The following is a 9715-nucleotide window of genomic DNA, read 5'->3' on the forward strand; positions in this document are numbered from 1 at the left end:
TAAACCCCTTCAGATTTGTATTACAGCTGTTACAGTTGTGTTTGTATTCTTTCAAAAGTGTGTTTAAAGACCTTGAAAAAAAAATGAAAGAGTCATAAATGCTATAAAAACATGCCTACGTTGTATTGAAATAGGGTATTTCAAGATCACGGATTTCAGTTATTGCGGGGGTGGTCTGAAATGTAACCCCAGCGATAGAGGAGGGAATTACTGTAATTAGTATTGGTCAAATTGAAAGAAACATTTCTCAGTATGATGCAGTGGGCTTCTACACTTCTCCCACTTACATATGCTGTGCAGAGCCATGGGTGAGAGTGAGCCTATTCCAGCTGCTATTGGGCAAAAGGCGGAGTCTACTCTGGAGTGGTAGCCAGTCTATCATAGCGCACATATAGACAGATAACATTAATACTTGCTGACTCTTCTAGTAGGTTCAAGTTTTGAGAGATTCTTCTTACGTCACAATTTAATGTTGTCTGGCACTTCTCTTAGGTGAGTGGACAGTCATTTGAATGCATTGTATAATGCATACATCTGTGATTCAAGTTTTATAAGCAGCATTATCAGCCGATACTTGTCACACATTATTCATTGATATGATGACAAGGGCTGGTGAGGCTGAGAGAGACTCTTCCTAAACCTGATCTTAATAATAATAACTTGAGGTTTGACTTGTGACAGGTAACTGTGTCGTTTCTGAGGAATCAGTGCCAGCAGAGGGGTCAACGCATGAGGCACAACAGAGTGGGGTTAAGATAATTCAATTTGGATTAAAGATGAATTAAATTGTCCATGCGCGCAGGAAGATGAGACATCGGTATGCAAGCTCATATCTGCTGTCATCTGGGGGTCTTATTGCGACAGCCCTATTTTAAAGAGGAAATAAAAGTCGCCTGGGCAACTTGGGTTGGAAGCGGTTTGCTTGATCCCAAAAAAGGAATGGACTTAATTATTACCGCAGTACCTTGGGATTTTATTTTTTCGACACTTGGAGGGTGAAGACTTGAGACTTCCTTGTGACTTGCGTGTGCATGAATTTTAACCTAGCTCCAAATCTTAGTTGACAGCTTTTTGCAAATACTTCTTCTAGATGCCATCAAATGAAAGGAGGGTAAGTGTTGAGAGGGTATGTGTGGGAGTGGGTCAAAGGGGTGGATCTTAAAGTGACTCACACATGCACAGACTGGCAGAAGGGCGGTTGATCCCTGACGAAAGACATAACACAGCGGGACCATGAGCCGCAGCTGGTAATTTGGTGAGAGGTCACTCACAGTCAACACAAGCTTTTTTTATAAAAAAAAAAAAAAAAAGACTGTGCAGGACAGAAGGAGATTAGTGAGGCGGGATAAAAAGAGAACAAGGAACTCTGGAAGAACTTGCAACTTCCTGTGTCAATAATTTATTAATTCCAGTGTTTTGTATGTACAATATGAGCACTGACCACTACCCAACCCTGCACAGAATATTTCCACGCGCTTGTAGCATACAGCTGTATGCCGTACTGCGACAACTGTTACGACAAAGTGTCATAAAGCCAACAGTGTCCTGATGTTTGTGCGTTTTTTGATATTGATAAAGTTCTTGTTATCATGATGAGTTATCGATGGAAGATGAGATGTAAAAATAACACGTGATTAGCGATTAGTCTACTTCAAGCTCTAAATATCGATGCAGAGTATTGAAGTCGACTCGTCGACCAATTGGTACAACCACTAGTACTAATATTTTACAACAACACATCAAAGAGGCCTTAAAGTGTTAAAATCTTTGAGTGTTTTTTTCCTCACATTATTTGACAGGGTTAAAAAACTGCCTTGTCACCAAAAATGGTTGAACTGCAAAAAGTTGAACTGGAAATTGGGCTTACTGTTTTGTTCATGTGACTTCACATGAAACACACGTTTGACCAACAAGTGCACAGAAAAGATTGTGATTACATTATCACAATTGCTACTGGTGATTTGGACACAGCTTAGTTTTTTGAAAGTTGGACTACAGAAAAGGCACGTATAGTGCTTTATACTATACAATGTCCTTTCATTTGGAATAATGCAGAATTGCTTACAACAGATCTCAGGATGCCATTTGCCCTTTGCTTATCTGAGCAAGTGAAGTTTCTAAAGTGAGTGTAGCAGAATCTTATTTACTTAACACCTAGGTCTCAACTGGAATGAATGCAAAGTTGTGCAACTCTAAGACCAGGAGATCTTACAGTGTTTGAATGTCAGCCCTAAACAACAATTAAGCCTCCTAACTTGACAATTACCAAGAGTCTCTGTGTATAAAGCATGGGGGCCCAACAGACCAGTGTAGCAAAGAATGTTAAGTGGAAAGATTTATATCCCATTCAATGTCAGAGTTGTACATTTTACTCTTTTGGCAACTTGTTTCAGGTCAAGGCAGTGACAGTAAAAATTGTGGAAATCAATTTGAGCCACTGCTGGCCATGAATGACTTGTTTATCTGCACAAATATCTCATCTAAACACTGAAAATGAAGGTCAAATAAATTCTGATAAGTGTGTTATCCAAAATACTGTTATTCCAGATAAGTGAATGTTCCTATTAGCAGCATACAAAGGGCTAATTCATACTGCATTTTTCACAGGGCGAGAGTGGGAGGAATTAACTGTCACGTCCTGGAAGAGATTTGTTCCAGAAGTAAAACTTGTGCCAGTGTTCAACATTGATCTGTGCAGTAGGTCGAAGGGATCGTGGGCAAAGTAGGAATATAATTGTGCACTTTTGAAAAAGAAATCTATTGATCACGTGCAAAAATGGTTGTCTTGATAACCCATGTGATTGTGTGGCATTAAGTATTCTTTGGTATTTACGGTCAATGCGTTGGCTTCAGTGTGGTGACAAAGACGACCCATTATTCCCAGTCCTTTGGCTCGTTGCCAGGTTGTCTGTTTAAATCCTGTGAGGCAGAATGCATCTGCGAGATCAAAAATCCCTCTTTTCACGTACTGTACTCTAACCCCCTTCATGTGCCTGAACAGTGGTTATAACAGCTGCAAAAATATTTTAAACTGTACATTAGCTTATGATAAGGAGAACATTGCCGTGGTAACCTTGGATCACCTACTTTAACTGTGTATTATATTAGGGGACCAGACTGGACAGCTCTCATGCTTGTTACCGTGAGGGTCAACGTTAATGTTCAGTGGTTTGTGCAAGGCTTATACAAACATTGCTACACGCTACAATAATCAGACACTCAGATTCTGAGTTCAGCACATAAATTCATTGGTTTGGCTTTTTCAGCTTCTGTCCGTCAGCTCCAATTCCTTCAGATTGAAAAAAATACACAAATGACAACAAATTAAAGCGACATGCAAGCAAAGGCGACTGCCCTGAATAAGGAAACAGGGCTGTTTATTCCCACACAAACTGTGGTCTTTTGTCATGTCCACTAATGCTAAAGTTTGACAAAGTAAAATTTGGTTTATGCTTCTATGTGAAAGATTAAGCTCATGGTTGTGAGAATCTTATTTAGGTGAGCTATTCGTGAGTGTCTCAACTTCACTTTCAGTCTAGTTCAGTGTTTCACAACCTTTTTTGAGCGAAGACACATATTTTACATCAGGAAAATGTCACCGCACACCCCCCCCAAAAAAAATTCACAAAAAACTATATATACTGAAATAATAATGATCTTGTCTAAACTTGCTCACAAATTAACAGTGTGAAATCTGGTCCTGTTTAGTTGGACACAATGATATCTGTTGTATGAATGGCAACAGGTTACATGTTTAAAAAAAAGAGCATGTTCTGTAATTGTTCTGCCTGACACTGTACATCGCTGGCATATGAGAGATGAACAAAGATACATAGAGAAAAATCATTTTTGGACCAAATAAGTGGAATTGGATAATTTTCCACGAAACAACTGATTAACTCCACGGCGCAGTGGTTAGGAATCAGTGGTCCAGTAGTATTTGTTTCCTGTGTCTTTATGTTTCTGGTCTAGTTTGTTAAAATAAACCAGTTTAAAAAAAATTTAAGTACGTTACCCAAGGGTCTCAAACTCATTTTTGTCACGGGCCACATCGTAGTTATGTTTTCCCTCACATGACCGTTATGACTGTGAACCCATATAAATGTATGATCACTACATATTATTACAACAAATTGATGCATAACGAGTTTTGAAATCAGTGATAACTGTTTGTTCAACTATTACTTGAAAAAGGGAGCTTACAATCTTTTTAAAAGTGAAGGAAATTAGCAATTTTGGCATTTGAGCAAGAAACGAAGTCGATGCATACGTTCCTTTTGCGGGCCACATAAAATGATATAGCGGGCCGGATCTGGCTCCCGGGCCTCGAGTTTGACACCTGTGGTATAGGGGGAACCATCATTTGCCGTTAAAGACTGTGGTTAACTTCTTTTTGTACTTAAAATGTGACTACGCCTATAGTGTTAATATTGTTTCTTATTTTTCTGGAAACAGCTTGACCCTGGAATTTATTATTTATATTCTATTGTTTCTGATAAGAATTTTTATTTTGATTTTTTCCCGAAATCTGAACAAATCAGATTTCAACGGACTGAAACAGTAAATGGTTTATCGTAAACATCCATATGATTTCAGATGGTCAGTATTACTGTTTTAAAATGACCAGTTACCAGTGTGTTTAGTGAGAGACCAGGTGCAAAATCAAAAACTGTTAGCAAGCCAACTGCACAACAAATGAGAAGCAAGAAGAATCAAGTCCCACGGAGAACAAGTAAGACGTGCACCTCTTATTATGATAATTGCGATATGAACGTTTCATACCATTTTAGGTCTGCGACCAACGTCCCTGAGCTAATTTTGTCAAAACACAGATGTACCAATGCACTCTACGCTGAATTTGAAATCTGATTGGTTAAAGAAATACTAGCATTGCTGTTATAGTTTTATTTACATTGGCCAGCACAGCCTATTCTGAAGGCCCTGGGCAGATTAGATTGACATGGCAGCACATTGAGGCTCAAATATTATTGGACAATAAAACCCAACATCCTCATACATTTACTGGAAGCAGTGAAGCCAAGACAAACGCTATGAAATGAAGAGAAGAGACTTGGACTAAATGTTGCATTCAGGTTCATGTACAGACAAGAACACGACGCAGGTAAGGAACTGATTAGCAGCACATGACAAGACCAGGTGAAACTAATCACAGACAACAAGAAGTGTCGAACAGACGTAGGAAACCCTAATTACCTAACTGTGGAAAATAAATAAGGTTGATTGGAAAATTGCACTCTAGCGGAAGCCTACTGCTTCCTTTCACCATCTTTGAATGACACTATTTATATTTAACATTATGAAGGATAATGTTTGTGATATAATTCTCCTGAACGCTCCTGCAAAAACAAGCACAAGTCTCTTACCTCGATATGCCCACAAGCTTTGCCCATCTCTCCTTGGCATAATGCGTGTATCATGTGAGCAGCTGTGCGCTTGGACCGCCCACGTGTCTAGAAACAGCTGTGGTGATTTGCAATACCTTAACTCATTCCACATTCTGCCCTGAAGAACAGCAGCACTAGTATGTGAGCTCATGCTTGAGTTTAAGGTGTGTCCAATTAGAAGGTGCCAAGCCGTCAACACTGAGACTTTTACTGAGTAGATACAGTATGTCTTGATGGCATACAGTCATGTAATCACAGTTAATAAATAGCACAAGCTCCAATAAAGCTTTCAGATGGATGATTGTAGTCACAAAGAAAGACATCTTGAAATGAGTACGTATTCACTTCATATCGTAGCATGGACAGTACAAGATTCAATTTGTTTTGGTCCAATCAGATTTAAGCCTCTACGTGTCAATCTAATCTGCCCAGAATCTTTAGAATCAGTAATGATGGTTGATGTTAAACTATTTTAGCGATGGGACTGTTTCTTTAACCAATCTGATTTCAAATTCAGTGAGCTGGGCTAAGATTACATCAGCATTTTTCCATCCTCTGATTGTTTGGTCAGAGCAAGAAAAGTTCGACTAGCAAAACACATTTGTAGCGATCTGCACATTTTAGTACTGTACATTTAATAATCAGCATCCCCGGTGAGTATGATGTCTATCAAAATTATGTGATGAGATAAATATTGGCGGCACGGTGGACGACTGGTTAGAGCGTCAGCCTCACAGTTGTGAGGACCCGGGTTCAATCCCCGGCCCCGCCTGTGTGGAGTTTGCATGTTCTCCCCGTGCCTGCGTGGGTTTTCTCCGGGCACTCCGGTTTCCTCCCACATCCCAAAAACATGCATTAATTGGAGACTCTAAGTTGCCCGCAGGCATGACTGTGAGTGCGAATGGTTGTTTGTTTCTATGTGCCCTGCGATTGGCTGGCAAACAGTTCAGGGTGTACCCCGTCTGTGACATGGTTTAAGTTTGACATATTTGCGGTTCCGGTCGATTGAATGCAAAAGCCAATAAACAGCACAGGGCTTGCAAATGACCGGATCAAATTTCCATGTGTTTGTGACGTAGGTAGTAACTAATTATTCAAGTACATACCTGCCCACTTCGTGGTTGGTACCGACCCACTCAACCCAGCTGAACGGCAACACGGCATTTACTGGTTTTAAGCGAGCGAGTCTTAGCCGCCACAACATGGCAGAAGCTTCACTCAAATATAACCCTAACATTTTAACATACAACTGTATGTTTTTTTCTAAAAGTCTTACCATACATTTCAATTAAATGTAGCCTTCAAGACAAGGCGCAAGGACTACTGAAGTGATACAGTATCACACCATCACTTACTTCAATTTACTCTTGACTGTTCAGTTTCAGTTTCAGTTTCAGTTTATTTTTGAAAGGGGACAATGCAATTTCATAAAACACATGAAGTACACATGGTTAAAAAAGCCAGAATTAGCCAGAAGGCTAGTTTTCATCTGTTTTAGAAAAGTAAGGGGCGGATTAGCCCACCACCACAACTCACGGGGCATTTGCCTGTCTACCTTTAAGTAGCACATAACTAGCAGTCGGCTTAAAGTGTTGTCATCCATTTGTATCTTAAAGTATCTCCACCCGGCTGACATAGCTCCTACCCAAAAGGTCTATGTCAGGCTGGTGAAGTAGTATCGGTGTCGCTATATTGGAGCATTTTTATGAGTATGACTACAGGCATATAGAGTCCCTAATACTACTGACTTGACAGATTCTATAGGCGCAACACGATAGTGGCTATATGAAGAAGTCAATTAAATCAGGTAAGTCCCCACTGTGCGTCCAAGTACCAAATACACTGCCTTCCACTGCCTAATCTTAAATAATGAGTACGTAATCACAAGCGTGCTAGCAATTAATGTGTCCTGGACCAGAACCAACCCCATGGTTCTGGCTTGGGTCACCATTGGATAACACATGAAGAATAACTTTGGAGGATGCATGCAGTCTTAACTTGACGCCCGTCCACTAAATATTGGCTCCGAAGACCACAGAACATGTGCCATCCCGTTTATAGAAAAGGGTGGCTAACTTCTCTAAATAAACCACAGATTTCGGTTCCCTGCCACTCTTCACTGAGCTGAACTCACTCTGCTAACAGAAATATGAAAACAAATCACACTGAGAAATTATTTTTGTAAAATGTCAAACTCCTAAGTCCTAATTCCTAAATATGATGTGCATGATGTTACGTGAGACTGTACAAATTGCAAGAGATTGTTAAGCAAGCCTCAAAAGGACTACCGGTAATTCTTCTGGGTGTGATTCTGCTTTTTTCATTGACCTCATTGCAAAACTTATTTTAAAAGATTGTCACGCAAAACTTCAGCATTCTTCATGGCGAATGTTTTTCTTTATCTTTGGCTTTCAATGACAGTGACTTGAATGATACTTCAAAATTTGCTTTTAAATGATGGTGGCAGTTGACCCTGGAAGACATTATGTAATTTTTCATACTTTTTCTGGAAAAAGTGTTTTTAAATCCAAAGAAATTGGATGTTGACTATCATCCCAAAATGGATTGTGTTCCTTCGAGGTTCCACTGTGTGTGGCATACTCAAATGGAAAACACTGCATTCTAAGGAATGGAAAGTTAGCATCAGTCAAAACCTCCTACTCTTCCTCTCACCTTCAATTTAAACACCCAAAAAAGCTGCAATATCTCAAGAGTTGCCAATAGAGCAAGTAACAAGCTCTGGAAACTCACTCCTCCTTTTTTAATGATTTCAACCGCTGGAATACAGGCGGTTGACATCATCTCCCTGAACCAGAAATAATGGGAAATTCCATCGTGTCCTCCGCTAAAACTATCACGTGACAATTTAGGATTTTGTTTATAGGATACACAAGTAAGCACATAATTTATATAAGCAAGGAGGCGGATGGGGGGGGGGGGATCATCCGGTTTATCGCAGTAACAGAGGAGGCAAGAGTGTCGTGCCTGCTAAATATTTCCCATGACCTCAGCATATGTTCAAGGCAAATTCTCACTCAAACTGGGTGAGCAGGAAATGGGGGGGGGGGCAAGGGAAGGGTTTGTTCAGAGATCGTTGAAAACATCTACAACAACTGTGATTTCACCAAGATGGGCTCTGTGAAAGGAATGTTAGTCGTGTCAATGACCTTTTACTCACAAAGGTTGCATTGTGAGTACGCACGCTGCTGATGATGGCTCGGTAGGGGTTTGCAGGGACACACCTATGCAGTTTTCATTTAGTCATAAATACAAGGGCCATAACAGCTGGTGAGAGGAATGACAAATGCTTGCTGCTTACCTCTTAGCAGTGCTGCATTGATGAGGCTGTGATAAATGATCATCCATGACTAAACTCATCGGCTTGACAAAATTTACCAGACTGGGGGGGGGAAAATAAGTCATGCTTCATTTTCAGCTTGAGTGTTGCATTAAGGTACACTTTTTTCCATGATAGGCTGAGAGAGATAATGAGATAGGAGATAGAAAGCTAGAGAATGTGGGAGATAGAGCGCGATAGAGATGGATATACATGAGAAAAACAAAGAGAGAGAAATTGATAGATGGTGATGGAGACAGAGAAAGCAAGGGACTGAGGCAGAAAGTGAATGAGAGAGCTGGAGAGAGAAAGATGAAGAAGACAGATGGAGAGAGCGACAGATCAAGAGATACAGAGAACGGGAAAGTTATACTGTAGATAGTGATTGACATAAGCAAGCGATCGATAGATCGATAGATCGATAGATAGATAGATAGAATATGAGCTTACCATAAATTCAAATGTTTTTCGTGGCGGTTTTCAACATCCATGAGCCGTCAGAGGGATGCGAGCTCGTTGTAAGCCGCCACCAACATCAGTTTGGGGACGGAAAACGGGAGCCTCATTCGTCCTAGTTAGGCGTCTTTCGCCTCTTTAAATAAGCCATCCCTCTTTATTTTTCACCGTGTTGATGCCTGACATTCGGATATTCTACCAGTACTGTACTCGAGTCTGGCAACTTTTCTTCCCCATCATCCCGACAACTTACATCCAAACGACGCTGCGACACCGCAACGTCAGGCTGTAAAAGAAGTGGGGCGTTCCTCCGTGCGGTTGGCGTCCATCCTGACGGGGCGTTTCAATCAAATTGTTAGCGTTGTGACATACAAAAGTGGAAACGCAGCACACCCTTGGAAATGTTAATCCGAAAGCCCCCCAAAAAACTGAAGTTAGAGGCAAAGCTAAACAAACACACGAACAAGAATTCTTCTTTGCTGGTTTACTTTTAATGAGCACGTTAAGTGTGTCAACA

General features: G+C 40.5%; 1 protein-coding gene across 4 annotated transcripts in view; it reads right to left on the reverse strand.

Moving 5' to 3' along the window:
- cobll1b (cordon-bleu WH2 repeat protein-like 1b) overlaps positions 1–9654 on the reverse strand; it is a 30420-nt gene extending 20766 nt beyond the window's left edge. Inside the window, exons 1-2 of one of the 4 annotated variants that reach the window (XM_061791553.1) lie at positions 9193–9445; positions 8725–8805 (exon numbers count right to left, since the gene is read on the reverse strand). In XM_061791553.1, the coding sequence (XP_061647537.1) occupies positions 8725–8805; positions 9193–9233 (122 nt within the window). In that variant the 5' untranslated portion in view covers positions 9234–9445. The other 3 variants (XM_061791556.1, XM_061791555.1, XM_061791559.1) reach the window with 3 other exon arrangements.
- Between the last annotated feature and the right edge of the window lie 61 nt (positions 9655–9715).

Source organism: Phyllopteryx taeniolatus, chromosome 12 (genome assembly GCF_024500385.1).
Source record: "Phyllopteryx taeniolatus isolate TA_2022b chromosome 12, UOR_Ptae_1.2, whole genome shotgun sequence".
Lineage (NCBI taxonomy): Eukaryota > Metazoa > Chordata > Actinopteri > Syngnathiformes > Syngnathidae > Phyllopteryx > Phyllopteryx taeniolatus.